General features: G+C 46.6%; 1 protein-coding gene across 1 annotated transcript; it reads right to left on the bottom strand.

Moving 5' to 3' along the window:
• Positions 1-23: 23 nt before the first annotated feature.
• On the bottom strand, positions 24-16,404 carry ttc16 (tetratricopeptide repeat domain 16). The gene is made up of 19 exons (XM_076047182.1): positions 16,189-16,404; positions 11,618-11,723; positions 10,021-10,163; positions 9,637-9,712; positions 9,257-9,359; positions 8,616-8,761; positions 8,379-8,502; positions 8,202-8,282; positions 7,921-8,096; positions 7,071-7,374; positions 5,588-5,951; positions 4,080-4,183; positions 3,494-3,620; positions 3,207-3,420; positions 2,702-2,857; positions 2,442-2,612; positions 2,151-2,327; positions 1,809-1,953; positions 24-1,392 (listed from the first exon to the last, which is right to left on the bottom strand). Exons 2-19 carry the CDS (start codon positions 11,720-11,722, stop codon positions 1,265-1,267), a joined length of 2,844 nt encoding a protein of 947 aa, XP_075903297.1. The 5' UTR covers position 11,723; positions 16,189-16,404; the 3' UTR covers positions 24-1,264.
• Between the last annotated feature and the right edge of the window lie 1,898 nt (positions 16,405-18,302).

Raw genomic sequence — 18,302 nt, 5'->3', positions numbered from 1 at the left:
CCTCACAGAAGAGGAAGCAAAAGTGGATTTGAAATGTAATTTATTGTTATACAAGTCAGTACGATAAAGTTTCCATTTTATTATAAACAGTACAAAGTCTCCGCAGTTAAGTTTTGTACACAGAGGTATCACTTCGACCCAAATGTCAGAATACGTGATGGTATTGCACATAAGGTCTTTGTTGAGCTTTGATCTGACAGTTTTATATTGCATCCACGCTAAAATGTTGTCTGGGTTTAAGATTAACACAACCGATAAAAACACTTAAACAAAAGGATGTTTAGATGTTCATCAATTCATGTATTAGAAAAAAAAATGTTATATAATATTTATGGAACATGCAAATTTGACATTCAATGCCAATATTATTCTGCCATTTCGACTTTTACTTTGATGTATATATTTTAAAACAAAACTAAAAACAGAATTGTTATGAATGAGGCACACATACACGTCTTCAAGACTTCAAGTGTCAGGAATGTTTCTTTGTGTGTCTGTATGACATCTCTCTCACACACAGAGCACGGCAATAGTTGACCCAATGCATCAGCATCCGCTGGCACTGGGGACGTCGTTATAAATGAAAATGTGCTATGACTAATAAATATGCTTCCATATTCGGTGAGTGACCGAGCAAGCCAAACATCAAATACCAAAAAAAAAAAAAAGAACGAAACGCAATTAAATAACATTTCAGGAACAGTATTTAATTTAAATATGCTCGTCATGCAGTATAGTTTGATAAGAAATAATTTAAGATATTTCTTTGAAGCAATAGGAGCTCCCTGCTGGCTGACACTGGCGTGTCAGTTTGTGCAAGTGTTGACTCTATTTTGTCCAAAAGACGATAAATGAATGAAGACTTGTCTTAACTAATGACACTTAATGCTTTATGAATCCCAACAGGGAGGTCATGAGGTGAGAGGCAGCGTTTCTACTGAAGGCTCACAATCTGCTGAATATGATAAACACATAGGAAGTAACAAGTTAATTTTTTTTTTCAATTTTAAATAAAGCAGCATCGCATTTGATTTTTAAATGTGTTTGGAATCTGCTACTGATGTAATAATTGCACTTTTTGTCATGAGTAAAATTTCACTTTGAATTGTTCACCAAGGTAAAAAGAAAAAAATGTTTTCCTCTGAGAATTTAACTTCCCTTCACAGTCTGAACAAACTGCATGTGTACGTAAACATTCTCAGCGCCTCACTGAGCCCTGCCTGCTACTGTTAGTGGAGGAAGGCAGGAGCCCCGCAGCCCTGAACTAGGAGGTCGAAGGTCGTACGGCGCGGCATGAGTGGCAGCAGGCCTTGCTGTAGTACCAGTGGCTGCACAGGTTGACCTTCAGCGCCAGCAGGCAGTTGGTGGAGGGCCGATCCTGGCAGCTCTCGTCTAGGACACAAGTACACAGTCTCATGCGTCATAGAAAGAATTTGTAGCCAAGTGTAACGTCTTTTTGCACAATTTGTTTGTGAGTTATCTATTTTGTTATTCTTCATTTATAACAAATTATAACTTGTAGTAGGTGTTCTGATTAGAGTAAGACAAAGTAAGACAAATTAGCAAGACAAATCATACAAAGTTGTTCCTCCATGATGAGGTCCATCTAATTCCATTTACAAATTGTACAATTCAAATTCAATTGTCTTGGTAAAGTCTTTCAACCTTCTTTGACAGCTGAGATTCGTTTCCAGTTGCACCTGCCCTTCAAAATCATGGTACCCGTGAAGCATGAACCAACTGCATGTCCTGATATTAGCACAAAATAAGAATGTGTGTGTGTGTGTGTATGTGTACAGATGTCCTACCTGGTGGCTCAGTAGGGCAGGCCTGCAGGGTGCAGGTCTGTTTTGCTACTGGTTTGGTGAGTGGGTCACAGCCGCGGACCAGATCCCTGCCCTGGTAGCACTTCACGTCCCTCATCCTCACACCCACGCCACACGTCTTGGTACACTAACCACACGCGCAAGCGGACAAAGAATAAATGAGCGACTCTGATACTACCATGTCATGACAAAAAAAAATTAAATTTGCAATCTGCAAAAACTGATTGATTATTTTTAACTTTAATTTATGATATTCAGCAATTACTACACAAAAAGCTCAAGTTTCTGGTTCCTTGTCGTGTGTGCTTAGTGTGTCGTCCTCACCTCAGACCAGGGGGTGGTGTACCATTTGAAGCATGGCCTCTCGAAGCAGGTGTTCTCGTCCTCGGGCTTCTCGCTCGCACCGCACGCCACCTCGTCGAAGGTCTGGAACTTCCCCCCAGTGATGCCCACGCACAGGACGGTCCTTCGCTTGACGCCGCGACCGCAAGTTGTGTTACACTGTAAAAACAAAATGTTTAGTGCCCTGCCGTGAAGTTCTTTTTCTGCTGTTAGTTCTATCAAAGTTGGCGTGGGTCGCTGGCTAAAATGACTGTCTCTTCCGACGGGTCTCACCCTCTCCCACTCCTGGCTCAGCCAGTGCGGTGCACAGTCCCTCTCCCCGCAGGGGTGGAGGGCCAGCGGCTTGTTCTCGGGGGAACATTGGTTCTCAGGAACCACGCGACCCTCCGGCGCCTTGCAGTACACGTGACGCACCATCTTGCCCAGGCCGCACGGCCCCGAGCACTGTGACAGAAAAAGAGGGTCACATCGGGAAAAAGCAAAGGGATTTCTGTGTCAGGAAGGCTCTGATTCGGAAAGGCGAGCATAATCACCGGGCCCCACTCGGAGACGGTCCACTGGCGTTCGCACGGCGGTCCCGTGCAGTTCTTGACGTTTGGTGGCTTCGTCGTGGGGTCACAGGGCTGCGTCTCGTCAGAGCAGCGGACGTCGCGCGTCACCAGGGCCCTGCGGCTGCATTTGGCAGGGCACTGTAGCGAGAACACACAAGGAATCAGTGTACAAGTAGGAGACTCACATTAAGGAATTAGGGCATATGTGGCTAGACATAGAAAAGAATAGAGGCTCTTAGCCAGAATGTTACAGGCTCGCAGCCAAGAAAGTCAAGAGTTACTCTGAATTTATATTTATCATGTTAGATAGTGGGGAGATCTTACGAGTGTCAGGTTACGTTATCAGATCTTTCAGGTTGCATAGGGCACCCCCTGGTGGTCGAATTCTCGGTCCCCGTTTAAAAAAAAAAAAATTATGACATGCAGTTCAAGGTAGATGCAATTCAGTCCAAAGGTCCGACAATCATATGAGGCTGGTGTCTCATACCGTCGTCCACTCAGCCACCTCCCACTGGGGGCCGCAGGCGGGGCTCTTGCAGGGCCGTCTCTCTACGGGTCTCTCCAGGTCGGCCATGGTGCAGAGGTCACTGTAGACCGAGCTGTCCAGGCCCGGCGAGAGCATCTTCCAGCAGCGAACCTGCCGAAACTGAAAACCCTCGCCGCAGGTCCTCGAGCACTCACTCCAGCTGCTGGCCTCCCACCTGGAAGACGAGCGATAGGTTGGACAACGTGCTGTTGGTGGTCGGTAAGACGTTTCTCCCAGGCGAGCTGTACCTGGGCTGGCATTCTCTCCCGATGCAGAAGTCGTGCACCGGCTCTGGCCGGGTCTGTGCGTCGCAGTACATGTCGTGCACCTCAACGCCATCGTAGCGGACGCACGTGACGAAGGACTTGGACACTCCTGAGAGACGGTGACACCAAAAATGGGCAAATCTCTTTAGGCAGCAGAAAGCACAAGCTAAGTCATATGGTGAAAAAACACAAAACGGGAGGAGATAAACAAACAAAAAAACTTGTAATAGACGCAAGAAACAGCGTTAGATTGGGGGGCAAATTGTTTATCAAGGTTTAAATTGGCTCTTAACCTATCAGATTGAGGAAGACTCTTCAACTTTGGATCTGCATAAGGTTTTTGCCTGTTGAAGGCAGTTTGTGCTAGTCACCATCGCCAAAGCAATGATTGCTTGGAAAGGTTGGATCCCTACCAATTAATAGCAAATACGACAAAGTTGAACCTAATCTACAGGTTTCGGTGTCATGAGATACCTTCTATTGCTACGGATATTTTGTGCGTGCGTGTGTGTGTGTGTGTGTGTGTGTGTGTGTGTGTGTGTGTGTGTGTGTGTGTGTGTGTGCATACCTATGGAGCAGGTCATGCTGCAGGGCTCCTGAGAGGAGAGTTTCCAGCGGTACATGTCAGCAGCACTCAGCTTCAGGTTCTTCTGGTAGATCCTCTGATTTCCCCTGTTCTCCCAAAAGATGCAACGTTGCCATGTTTTTTCCCATGAATAAGACCGTAACACACACACACACACCAGTAGCAGCAGCAGCAGCAGCAGCAGCACACAGACAGCCACCGTCAGAAAGATCCATCTCTTTCTCCTCACGCATCTCAAAGCCTTTAGCTTTGCCCGTCCTCCCTGTCTGACCCCAGACGTCTTCTGGGTCCCCCAGGACGACCACAACACTGGAGCTGATTCACGGTCTGCAACCTTGACAGACGCACTTTGCTTTTTTTTTTTTCCGACTTATGACGTCACACAGGAGCCACATGCACATTCTTCTCATAACGCGCCGTGTTCTCCTTCCGACCTTGCCAGCCTCCACGTAAGTCAGACTGACCTCGGCACATTATTTATCTCCCCGGAGGTTTTGGACTGTCTGGGAGCACACTTTCCCCTTCCTTTGCGTCATATCATTATTTATTTATTTTATTTTTTTAAAAAACTTTCCTGACAAAATACTTTGAATGATTTGCTTCAAAGTGTGGCAGTGGCCGGTGCACCTCTGCTGCGCTCGTTTCCCTCCCTCCCCTCCCCCACCTCTCGGAGGGAAGGGCGTGTCACTGTGTTTTACAGCCGCTGGCTCCACAGCCGTGTTTGGACATGCAGTAAGGAAACCACCATGAATTATAAAACTGATGAGCGATGAGCCGTCCAGGTCCACCTGCCCGCAGCTTGTATATCTAAATGTCTAACTGCCTGACTGTCTGCATGGCGTATCCACGGCGCCGCTGCACCTGCCTCCGTCCTCCGTCCTCTGTCCCGCTGCTGGCATGTCCACCACTCTGTCTGTGTTCCTGCCTCTGCTGTGGCTGTCCACGAGATTTACGCCTCGCCCTTCATGTAGGAAAAGTAAACTATGTGAGTTCCGAGGATTGAAATGAAGGAGTTTGGATGGCTGGATGTAGAGGGTCACAAAAAAAAAAAAAACAACCATAAAAACACCAGCAATATATCAGCCTTGCGATGCTCAGTCTACTTTAGCTAAAAAAATTTTTAAAAAAATAGAGCTGTCATCTCAGAAATCATCTTTTTTTTTTTTCCCAGAAGACAACAGATGTATTTATGAAACATGATTCTGGGAAGCCTGGGTGCAAATGTTTAACTCAGTCAAGCTGTTGTGAACAAAAATGTAACATTTCAACTGACAGGAACATTTATACGCAATAAAATTGTTTCCTTCTTTGCTGCATTGCTTTTTCTTCTCAGAGGGGGTTTGACAGAGGGGGTTTGACACTGTCTGACCAATCAGACCAACGTGAACCCTGACCTCAGACTGCTCCAGTGGAAGACCTAAAATTACATTTTTAGTTCAAACTTGCAGAAAAAAAACCATTCAACGCTTTTGTGCCTTGTGTTTGGTTACCTGGTTCTGTTGGTGCGACTGGAGGCCCTTGCGCCACTCTGCACTGTTTTGTTCTGGTAGGAACCATCTCCGCTGTCGTTGCGCTTGCGACTCAGAGTGAATTCCATCGTCTGGTTGACGGAGAACAGGCCGTCGTCCTCCAGGCTGCTTGGTCCCGCCTCCACTGGCCCCACCTCTGAGGAGAACAGTGGGTCGCCCTCAGTCAGCAGCTGGTTGGTGGAGATGTTGATGAGCAACTCGTCGGGGTTGATCCGGTCATCCAGCAGGACCCTCCAGATGAGATTTGTGGAGTCTGGTCCCGTATCCAGGGGCTCGCCAGCTGGGGCGGGATTAGCAGTGCTGCTTGTGTGGCTGCTGTTTCTTTCTGATGAAGCAAAGAGGAAAAAATTCACTTTTCTTGGAAGGCCTCGTCGATTTGCTGCGTTTTAGGGCCTTTCCTAGTGTAGCTTTTGGTCATCTGCGACTTGAGACACCACGTTCGCGTTCAACTTGGATTGAAAACCTTTGCAGCTGCAGTCTCGTCTCACCTCCTGTCAGGACGAACGCGAGACTGGTTCTTCTCAAGTGTCGCACCTGCACAAAAGGGTGTCGGCCCAGACAACTTTTAACAATTGACAGCCCAAAATGTCTGAGCCATAATGTTAAAAGCTTTTAACTATAACTCATGTTGTCATTTGTGACTTTTGCAGAATAAAGAGTTGACTAATAAAAAAAAAAGAACACCCATCATGGTGTTTAAATTGTGAGTGAACTCAAAGGAAGAAGATTATCCCAGCCATCAGTCTGATACTGCTCTGCAGGATGAGATCAGCCCGTATGAATGTGCGTTCTGTATCTTCTCATCCGTCGTAGATAAATTATTCCCGATTTTTGGGAAGAATCTTCAATGACATTTGATTGTTTGATTGATATCTGCACATCGTCCCAAACACTGTGACTGCAATTAGGGAACTTGTCACCTTGTCCGTGTGACTAGAGGATTTCCCAGAATGAATTGTGCTTGAAGCAGAAATCAAAGAGACTGAAGGGAAATCGGAGCGTGAAGGTTCCCCTGTCACCCCCACCGATATAACAGATAAACATCTGTTAGATCCGTGTGAATTTAAGGCCCAGCCAGACGCATCTGCCAGAGCAAATGAAACTCAAGCTCACGGACCATTTTGGTTCCCAGGCTTGGAGCCGTATCGCGCCGGCCGAAAAAAAACGAGATGAGCCTCTCAATCAATATGTGGTTCCGCGGCCTCTTCAAATAATAGATAATTTCCTGCTCGCCTGTTTGATGTTATTGCAAATTGGATGTTTACGTTACATTAGGTTAACTCAATTGGACGAGAGTGAAGCGGCTGTTCCTCCGCCGCAGCGCGTCCCATTGTCTGTGCAAACACTGGATGTATGGTTTTCAATCTTTACGCTTCAACTATGCCCATTTTTCCCACAGATGTCTCGCAGTCGGTGAAACAGAGATATCACAGAGAGCCGTCACCTGGATACTTTGGTGCAGTTGCTCCGTCGTGGTCACAGTCAATGGCCGCCGTCTCCTCGTACACTTCGTTAGTCTCCTGACCCTTCTGTATCTCGCCACTTCCGGGTCGTGGCGGGTCGTCTCGGCGCCCCGGACCGTACAGACTGCCGTTGGGGGCCAGCAGACCCTCCATCTCCACCGAGGCTTCTCCCGCCGAGGTCTCAGAACCGGTGTAGACAGGAGGAGGTGGGATGGGTGGCAGGGAGTCTCGCAGGACTGTGTATTCATAGGTGATGTACGGCGTGCGGCCACTCTGGTTCCACACCTGATTTGGCAGTGAGAGAGTTGTTGTGAAGTCTGAGGTGATCAACCGGCACAGATATGTTGAGGGAAGATGTTTTTTCCTAAATAAATGTCACTGCTACCATAGTTGTGAGTTGTCAGTTTTGGTTGAACTTTCCCTCTTATGACATTTCTGAACAAGTTTGTCATCCCCCTGCTGTCACGCTAAAGTGGTGCCGTTGTCGTTTTAGAAGCCAATTGGAGCACAAGTGGAGTGCAAGAACATAATTTAGAGGCGAAACATGAGACCCCAATAAAAAAATCAAACATTGTATCAACTTTTTTTTCCTTCTAAGTTGTAAGAATGGGGAATGCAGTGATCTGCCAAGTTGTGCTGTGTTCCAGCGTTCTGCAGAGTTATCAATCATATGTAGTCGGTGACATCAACAGATTTTGAGAACCATGGCTCCACAGAACCTCAAGTACTCAAGTCATGTAAATTCTCCTTGTTAAATCTGTCTGGCACTTGATGACTTTGATGGATCGGCTGCAAAAACACAAGTTAGATGTTAGCAGGAGGCTGGCGCACCAGAATGTTGATAGCCTGGTCGGTGGGACCTTTGGCGACAATGTACTCGATCCCAGTCTCGTACACGTCCATGGGGCGGCGGTACTTGAAAACGGTTCCAGCTGCATGGAAGTTCTGCGGGCTGTCCACTCTGTAGGCACCGTTGAAAAAGAAGTTGCCTGCCTGGTCGGTAACAGCTGCAGGGAAGGTATGGGAAGCACTGAGGAGTCCTGACACAATGAAAACGGCTCTGTATTCTTCGATAACAGAAGAAATTGATGTAGAACCGTGATTGGACATACCAAGAACATCAGCAGACTTCTTCCTCTCAGTGATTTGGATATCCCAAGCTCCTTCGGGGATTTGAGTGATGAAAGAGTAACCTTCACGAGAAGCAAGCGGAAGCACTTAGCAAAACATTTTATGATTGGTGTTGACTTGCACAAATCGTGGACGGCGTCCTCAAACGAACAGCTCACCCAGAGTTGTGGCCCCACGCCGGAAATTTCCGGTAACTCTGCTGCAGCTGCTGCCATCTCCCTGACAGACACCGCACTTATCCAGGGTGTTGGAGGAAAACAGCACACCGTCGCATCCGATTGGCTGAGGTGGAGAACAGTCAATAAGGAGAGTTAGATGGAAATTGGTGTGTAATTTGTCTTAAGAAGTGGTTACTCCATGTGGTGTAAAGTTGAAAGAAAAGACACTGCACTCACCTCGCACTTACCGTCCACGCAGACGCCGCGGTAGCTGCTGTACTTGCAGGAGGTGCCGTCTCGTGCCAACACCATCAGCTGCCGCTGGCCATCGATGGTGGTGCAGTGCAGGTCGCAGGGGTTGCTGGAGATGTGAACGTAGTCATCTGAAGGACAGCGTGCAATTCGGGAGAAGTTACTACCTAGGAAGCCTCAAATCATCACTGGGGCGGAGATGTTTGCTCTTAGCGAGCCGCTAACTGTCGGTGTGTCCCTCAAATTCATGCGTGGTATTTTGAGTGCATCCAAAGTGTGTTAAGACTGAGAAGTGTATAGAAAAACAGTTGTTCTGCACATACATACATTACAAACTTCTCAACTTTTAGAAAAATACACTGATTACCATGGTGATGCATGACTAGGGACTAGATACTGTATGATTAGTGTACGACACAGTAAGTGTACTGCGATGAAGTTAACTGCACTGACGAAGGGTGCACTTCTGAACACAGCTTGTGTGCTGATTCAGTATTGAGACTTCATAAAAAGTGTTTTGAGACCAGTCAATCACACCAGAAGAGGATTTAGTGGATGCTGTGACCTCCAGTAAGCTTTATAAGCTTAATAAAAAAAAATTCAAGGCATAATACAAGTGTCATTACCAGGATAGAGAGGTTTCCACTGGTAGTTTCTCCCATTGTAAAGCTGCGAGTTGAAGGACCAGCACTGCTCCTCCCTGAAGCTACGCCCAGTTGCAGGACATTCCTAGAAGACGCAGAGATGGTTGGAGGACCTTTGCAGTACACTTGTAAAGACGGCGCTTTCACAGCACTCACTGTACAAATAAATTCTTTTTAAGTGTTTATACATTCAGGGGTGGTTTTGCGGTCCGAGTCTCGCCCGGCTTTGCTTTCTTAAAGCAACATACAGAGGCGGCCCCGCCCCGGCCACGGCGCTGCGGCCTCAGCGTGGTCAGACAGCAGGTGTTTGTTTTAATAGAGATGGGAAACAAAGTGATGAGAGACGAACAGTAAGGACTCACTCTGGTGTTGCACAGATGATATTTCTTGGCAGTTCCAGTACAGGTCATGTTGTCTTTCCCGGCAACCACTTTCTTTCTTTTGACAGAAGGCAAGCGTGAGGTCATAACAGCATGTTACAGGACATAACCTGGTCCATAATAATAACAAACTTGCTTATTTCGTGCCACATTGTATCCATAATAACTTATTCACAGTTTCAGTGGATATTTTACCCATGGTTCTTTGTCTTTCACAAATGATTCCTGTAGTGCTGTACCTTTTATTACTATTTTTTGTGCATGCAAATGTTTTTGCAAAAAAACAGCTATGATGCTTTGGAAGAAAACACTAACTGGTTTTGTTGTCTTTTCTTGTTTGTTTGCTTTGCACATGCTTGGACTGACCTCTGTTTGAGGCAGTGCCTCTCCTGCGTCATCACTCCTCCTCCACAGGTGCGAGTGCAGGCCGTCCACTTGGCCCACTCTCCCCACCAGTACGTGGTCACCTCCAGCTCCTCCTCCAGACTGTTGGACGCGACAACGTCCTCCTGATAAAACACACACACACACACAAGGGCAGATTTATACAACACAAAAACAGGCATTGATTTTGTTTTTTTCAACATAATGAAACAACAAATTGTCATTGCCCTCTTTGTGCACGTCTTGCCACTCACACCGTCAGTCCGTTCTGTAAAGAGATCCGTGAAATCAGAGGATTATCATTCTGCGCACAGTCACATCCAAACACGAAGCTTTAGTGAAAGGTGGACAGCGTGTTTTGTTCTCCGGCATGCCTCACGCATTCCTGATGTGCAGGAGCAGCAACAATTCAGGTCGACGGCTGCGTCCTGACATTCGGCTGAGCGTCACTGTAGTGGCCGCTGGAATTTGCACTGAGCTCCTCGAAAGAGGTTTGAGACACAGCAGCTGTGAGGGAGGACGGGAGATGCTGGAAATACCAGACGCGCAGCGTTCAGTGGGCAAAGAGGAACGGACGAGTGTGAAGGGATAGAGGCCGGAGAGAGATTTGTTTGGTTTTATTAGTGCCGAGCATTGATTGTGTATAAAGATGGGCCGAGCTTTAGGTTTCAAAGGCCACCAGAAATTGTTGCACAAGACTAAAAATGGCTAGAGCTCAGGACGGAAAATAACGCAAAATTCCTAATGTTTCAAACTGGTAGTCGCAGTAATAGTAGTAAAATAAATGACTCAAGCGGAACCTTATTTCCATTAAGTCTGATTTGGTTTAATTTTGAGGAAAACTTGCCCTCAAATTTGTGGGCGTGGCTACAGTTTGGTAGCCAAGTGTAGTCGGCGGATGCGTAGGTGTGGGGCACATGCTGGACTTGCGGTCCAATCATTGCCCACCTCCGGTAACCACCCACACATTCAATATGGAATCTTCCACTGAACAAGAAAAATGGTGCCGATGGTGAAATCAAAATTGGAATTTGCCAACCAATTGTTGACGTCACCACAACTCTTTAAATACAGTCAGTAGAGCCAACGCGTTGTTTCAAATGGATGCACTATTTCTCAAGTCCCGAAGAGCAGATGCACAATTACTGTGGATCCACTCATGTCATGAGTCATTTTGGTAGCGTGTGATCTCAGTGGGTGTTTGAAACTGGACTGCCAGGAAGCAGTTTGGAGGCGTAGAATGTTTTTCTCTTCTTCTAAGGAAATCTCTGCTAAAGACTTCAATTGCACCAGAATTGGGTGCGATGTCACCAGAGCCTGCAGCAGCAAAGTGGCGGCAATTTAGGCAAAATTGAAATTTTTTGGTGAACTACCCATTTAGTGGCTAAATCTGGCAGTGCATTAGCGGCAATCTTGCCTAATCATTGGCAGGACACACCATTTGAAGTCAAGCTGTGTACTTTCTTGTGCGTTAGTGTTCTTTTGGGATTGCTGCAGGACGTGATTGTGGCATGACGAACAGGCACGAAGGTGGAAAGCACCAAGAAGAAGTCAAGAAGGGCCAATTCGTGTTGTGTACCTGCTGCCCCCTGGTGGACAGGTTCCCCACGGACACTGCCATCGTCAGGAAGCCCAGCAGGACCATGGCCATCTCTCCAAACTGTTCCCATGACCACAGCCTCATCCTGCCCGACGGAAAGACAAAGAAGGTGACACAGAGAAATAGTTTCACACACAGTAGTGACAATGACAGTAGTCACACACAATCACACAGATATTTGTCATGTTCTGCTCGCCTCACATTGTTGCCTTAAATAAACTGAACCAGATGAATGTGTCTAAATTTGACTGAAATCAAACATTCCATGTGATCTTGTGCCTGAGGAGAATGACACAGAAATAACGTTGACGTTTGTCAGACAATGTTCCCGTACGTCTCCCGGACGGCGGCTGCCGGTATTTAAGTGCAGCTGGCAGCCAGCCGTGGGCTGGCACGGCCGCGTGAAGGGTGACACAGACAGGCTGTTGAGAGGCCTAAGTGCCGCAGACGGGAGTTGGACAGCCGAGGGTTCCGTGTTAAAACTTAAAACAGGCCCCAAAGTGCTTGGAGAGACGAGGCTGAGTTTCCCAGAAGCCAGCACAGGTAGGCCTTTGTTTGGCTCCGCAGACGATGAGGAAGCGGAGATGTCTGTGCGTTAAAAAAAAAGGCAAATCGTGAAGTGGCACAGACGTCCTTTTCCTGAGGAGGTTTGTTACGTGCGCTCACTAACGTCATGCCTCAATGAAGCCTTTGATTCTGATGGAGCACTTAGCCAAAAAGCTACGTGTTGAAATAATGAGATATATGAAATTTTGAAAACCAACTACACAGACTGTAGAATGGCTCATTGTTGGAAACGAAAACATTATAGCGAGCATAGTTTATACATATATGTATATATATATATATATACATATATATATATATATATATACATATATATATATATATATATGTATATATATATATATGTATATTTATATATATATATATATATATATATATATATATATATATATATATATATATATATATACATATATATATATATACATATATTTATAGCACCTTTATTAATGGTCTTCACCATTATGACCAGACATACTGGTTGTAATCAGCATACAGGCAGACAGACAGGCAGTGTAAGACACGTCCCTTTTAGATGAATTTAAACAACAGCCCTTATATTTATTGATTACTGATTCCAATTTGTAGATCCAATTTTAAAAGTCCCATATCTGACCTCTGTTTTTACACCTGCAAAGGAAAAGAGCCAGCATTGGGCAACAACAATAGACATTTCTGCAGATTAATTGATAACTCATGAAAAGAGAACAAATATTTCATCATTTTCCATTGTGACATCAACTTGTGTAAATCTGTGTGCAAAATTCCTATATTTCTATATAAAAAAAAAACAACAAAAAAAGAAACAACCAAAAAGATAAAAACCCCACACACGCTGGGCTTCTAGGAAACTCTCACTGTACATCCCCGGTGCTGAGGTCCATTTAGGCTGCCTTGTTAAAATAAGCAAGCAGCTCGTCTCGCTCTGTTTGCGGTCTGGCTTTCTCTGGCACTAAATATTGGTGACAGGTGTCTTAAAGCAGGCGCAGCCGCACCTGGACTTCATTATCCCACCAGACACAGCTGGAGCACCGCCACCTGCCACACACACACACACACACACACAGCGAGTGAGTGCAGGAGACGGACCCTCGCTCAGACACAGCTGCCCGTGTGTATACACTCTGTCGGTGGCGTGACTGAGTACGCAGACGCTCAGACGCACACGTTGCCCGCCGAGCGCTCGCTCACTCTCTCGCTTACGCTCCGGGGTCGAGCCACGTGGACGTGCAGGTATGCTAATGTCGTCACTGTGAATATTCAGCGTCAGAACCGCGCAGTCATCGGCCTTCTAGGAACTCTTGTGTTGAGTCTTTAGAGTTTCGATGTCCCCGACTTGATTATCCTACCTGGTGTTTTTGCACTGTTCTAATTAACCCAATCACGCTTTAGAGTGCAGACTGCAGAGAGAAGTTGTGGAAAAAGTCTTGGAATAATTGATTCGGACCAAAAGGAATTTTCATTGTTGGAAGGACAAGGATTGATTGGTTACCCGGCTTCTCAAAAAATAACCTGCCCAATTTTTTTTTTTACTTAAACTGACGTTATTTTGTTGTCCAGCAGATATTTTGCAGCCGGTGCTAAATTTGTCACCAGGGTCAACTGCACTTTGCAAGCCCAAACGATGGTGGTTTTCAAGTCACCCGGTGGTCAAATCCTGAAATTGCACAAACTTGGAAAGCCCCACAAATGGTTTTGCTGAAAGTTGACAAGGTGATGACGGCGGCCCATAAGTAAAATGACTTTGATGTCTTGATGTTTTCTCGAACACTCCAGACAGTCTTTCCTCTATTCCTCTCCCACTCACTGTCATTTCCCAGCCAGCCGGGCTCAGAGGACTAAAGTAAACACAGTCTACTCATTCTCACTGTCTTGATCTCCTTCAGCCCTGTGCCATCCCTACCCTGACGGCCCCCCGGGGCCCCTTGGCCCCACTGTCTTGTTTTTGTAGTGCTGGCTGGCTGAGCAGACAGAAAGACGGCAGGAACCCTGGGAATCTGCGCTGGAGCACAGACGTATACATCAGTTCTAATCTAACGGATAGCAGCGACACATGCCACTAATGTGAATATCAGGAAAGATAGCACGAGTGAAAAGTTAACTGTGTTCAACGGACAGCGTGTGTCCCGAAAAATACCACTTGCCACTTTTTCTTTAGTTCGATTTCTGTCAAAATGCCAATTTGGCTTGCATTATAGAAATTACAAGTCTCCCTCAACAGTGACAGCAACACTGACTGACGGTCCCAGCTGAACTGCATGGTAGGAAATGCTGCGTTTTCATTGGATTTTCAGTGTGAACATAACCAAAGGATATGTCTGGTTTATTGATGCCATTGGCTTTGTCAAGGAGCCAACGGTAAGGGGATTGTCCTGCTCGCTCCACTGGAGAAGGTCCAAACTGTTGAAGCACATCTTTGCCTCGCTTCAAAAGGCCAGACTTGAAGGTGTCGCCTGACGTCTCCTTCTCCTCCTCCTCTGGTGGCCGTCCAGATGGATGGACAATCAAACAAGATGCCCGTGTATAAAACGGTCTGGTACAGGAAGGAGGCAGGCTTGGAGATGTGCAAACAAGAGCGTCTGAGAAGTTAAAGGAAAGGTCATCCGGGTTTACTTCAGCCCAAAGAGGAGGCAGGAACTACACCCTTGAACTCTGACCCCATTTACTGTCTCGCTCCTTGAGACAGGCCTCCACCAAGCACAACAAACAGTCGTTCCAATCGCATTAAAATCACTTACCATAAAACAAATAGAGGCAGGCTGCTTTGCGCGTCTCGCAGAGGGAAAACGAGCCCATTAGTGGCCGTTCCGACCACCCGACTCCTTGGAGCGCTCTGTAGTTTAATAGTGCACTGTTAAGCACACAATGTTTCTCTGCCAAGAGAATGCAAAACTCTTGTTGTTTTTCTGACTACCAGAATTCTGCCTAATAATGACAGGATAAAACTAGATTTTGCACGTGACATGTCAGGACAACACGGGTTGACTGTCATGGACTGACTGTCATAGACTGTCATGGACTGTCACATCCTACAGATCAGAAGAGTTTCTGGGCGATTTAAATCATGCCAGGCTGCTGCACTGACGCCTGAGATGTAAAATGTAGATCCAGAATGTGTAGGAATGGCCCTTTAACGCGCGTCATGTCTGTGTCTCTCAGTAGACTGTAAACTGGAATGAAACTTCAAGTTGCTTTAATCAACGTAATGAACCATTCTGCTGGACACATGGCATGAATTTGCTATGTATACATATATCACACAACATACACAGTGTATGATATAGTGTGAAAAGAGTCCTGTCCTTACATACAAATATAAGGGAAAACACTTTCCCTGCCAAAGTGCAGGGCCAAACTAACCAGAATGGACGCAGTCTGACAAGAAGCACTGGCACCAGTGGAGCCTCGACCTCACCAGTAAACACATACACACACACACACACACATACACACACAGGCACGCATGCACACATGCACGCACAAGTCTCCCAGCTCCCAGTAGCTGACAAGTTTCCAGACAGACTGGCCTCTCCAGGCACTCTCGCTCTCTCTCACTCTCAAACACACACACATGCAAGCCTGTGCCACACACACACACGTACACACACAAACTTGAGGGGGAGTCAGCATTATTTTGTGAACTTGTTTTGGTCTGGTGCAAATCACAAGTCCCATTGGCTCGAGTGAAGCTTGGAAAATACTTACAGACACTCACTCACATGCAGACCAAAGTAGCCTGTGCAACATGCACGCACTCACTCACACACGCGCGCGCGCACACACACACACATACACTCGCACACACACACACAGGCAAAGTGAGCCCACTTAAGGAGGACCATGTACTGTGTATGACAAAAAATATTGAAAAAAGCACAAAAAGCACAGACATTTCAATTGCACAAATACATAACACACACACATACACACACACACACACACACACACGCACAGTCAGAGGTTTCAAATATTTACCCACTCACCTTGCCTGCAGCAGTCCAAGGGCGTCTCTGTCTGCACTGAGGATGCCACTCAGCGTGTGTGTATGTGTGTGTGTGTGTGTATGTGTGTGTGTGTGTGTGTGTGTGTGTGTGTGTGTGTGTGTGTGTATGTGTGTGTGTGTGTGTGTGTGTGTGTGTGTTAGCCTGGCAGCAACAGTGGTGGTGTGCTGGTGAGTGCTGCTGTCGCCGAGGAGTGAAGAGGGAGAGAGACAGACAGAGGGAGGAAAAAAGAAAGAAAGAAAGGGAGGGAGGGAGGGAGGTAAGGTGTGCTCACCCAGCATCCCTCTCCCTCCTCCTCCTCCTCCTCCTCCCCCTCTTCATCCTCCTCCCCCTCATTCTCCTCCCCGGTCAGTGAGATGAGGGGAGTGAAGGAAAGACGATAGCAGGAGCGACTTTCCTCGGCTCGCTTTATCACTTTTCAGTTAGACGGATATCTCAAATCTTTACTTCACTTCATCCTTACTTGGTTTTTTACATTCAGGACCACTCTACACAGACACAGACTACATAGCACTCCACCACAGAGCCGCACTACTCCAGGTCTTCTGCCTCTGTCATCGTTCTCGGCCTGATGCTTTTATCTAGTGGCAAATGTGAGATATTGTCCAAATGTAATAACGGACTTTTCCACAGGTCTATTAACCTTCAGAGGTGAACTTGAGACTGATGGATGTGTTGTATTCCTGTGCAGGTGTTGTGACTTTCAACAATGATGATAAATTTGCAAAATTCACTTCACCAGGGTTTTACTCCAACAGTCTGTGAATTCTGCAGAGACGTGAAGGAACAGAGCGTTGAAATATGTGTTTTATGCTGTGAAAAGCAATCAAAGCTTGCACATTTCACATTCAAATCCTCAGTCTAAATTGGTTTCTACCTGTTTAAAGGAACAAGACAGTGAGGGTGGTGAAACCAGAAAGGCAGGTTTAAGGGTGACAACTCCAGGGGGTGACTGTGAGCTTGCAGCTGATGCTGGTTTCCTCTAAATTCACAATTCAGGCAACCGGATTAGGGTATAGGCTACGTCATCGTCAGTGCCTCTCAATAGCTGCTCTTTGTTTTCTACTGGTTGCGACAGGACGGCAAACACATTTGTATCTGACGGCGCAAACGACATTCGGCGCACTGTGGTGTATGATGTCACTTCCTGCCCACGATCAGGTCGTCGAGCCGCTACCCCTGCACAGAGCAAAAAATAGTGTTTCCTGAAGCTGACAGTGACATGAAGCGATTCCAAAGATGTTCATCGTGTCTGTACTTTGCTTCAAGTTTCGTTACTTCGTCTCAGGTTTGTTCTTCTAACCCAAACCCTGACGTGTTTGGACAGAACACTTCCGTCTTCAGCAGAGCTGTCACTGGGTGGTGAGTTCCGAAACAAACACGTCAGGAAAGAACAAACCTGTGTGTCTGATTTAGACGAAATAACCAAATTTCCACGTCACGTCGTCACGTGAAGCTGCTTCAACTTGTGTTTTCTTCTTTCTTCATCTAGTTCAGTCTGTTTTATTGTGTTGCCAGTGCTTTTATTTTGTTTTATACTTTACACAAGAGGGATTTTTCCAAAAGAGATTGCGCTTTCGGGGATGCAGCCATGGGGCTCCTCCTCCTGTGACAGGCGGAGGAAGCCAGGAGCAGACGGGAGGATCGAGGAATGAGACGAGTGAGTGATGGGAGGACGAGCAGACGTCTGAGGACCACCGTGTCTGCCCACCATGTCGTCTTCCCTTCCTCCCTCCCCCCCCCCTTTCGTCCGTCTGTCTCTCCCCGACTTTCTGGCTTCACTCTGTGCCTCGTGTTTCTTTTTTTCTCTCTCTGTCTCCCTTCTGTTGTTGTTTCCCACCGCTCCCTCTCCCCACTACTTTCCCCGCTCTCTCGCACCTTCACTCGCCCCTGTCTGTTTCAACAGCTGTATCTGCATCTTCAGCACTGCTGCACTTGTTCTGCCGAGCTGTCGGTGGCTCGAACTAAGTCGGAATGTCGATTTGCCTCCGTCAGTGGGTCTAATTTTGCCAGTGATTTTGTCAGTGCCAAGTTGAGGCTTCTGCTGGTTAGACGAGGCCGCTAACAAAGTTTGTGGGCACTCGTGCGTTAGTCAG

The sequence above is a fragment of the Nelusetta ayraudi genome, unplaced genomic scaffold (genome assembly GCF_046127955.1).
Source record: "Nelusetta ayraudi isolate G7.1 ecotype Tasmania unplaced genomic scaffold, CSIRO-AGI_Nayr_v1 ptg000092l, whole genome shotgun sequence".
NCBI lineage: Eukaryota > Metazoa > Chordata > Actinopteri > Tetraodontiformes > Monacanthidae > Nelusetta > Nelusetta ayraudi.
This window is presented reverse-complemented; position numbering and strand designations above follow the sequence as displayed.

Bases quoted from the DNA above. Each gene is read 5' to 3' on its own strand.
- ttc16 (XM_076047182.1), bottom strand. From the start codon at position 11,722: ATGAGGCTGTGGTCATGGGAACAGTTTGGAGAGATGGCCATGGTCCTG. The intron at 7,375-7,920 runs GTGCGCCAGCCT...CTGCCAAATCAG, and splicing joins ACCAGGCTATCAACATTCTG to GTGTGGAACCAGAGTGGCCG. The intron at 2,613-2,701 runs GTGATTATGCTC...TTTCTGTCACAG, and splicing joins CCGTCTCCGAGTGGGGCCCG to TGCTCGGGGCCGTGCGGCCT.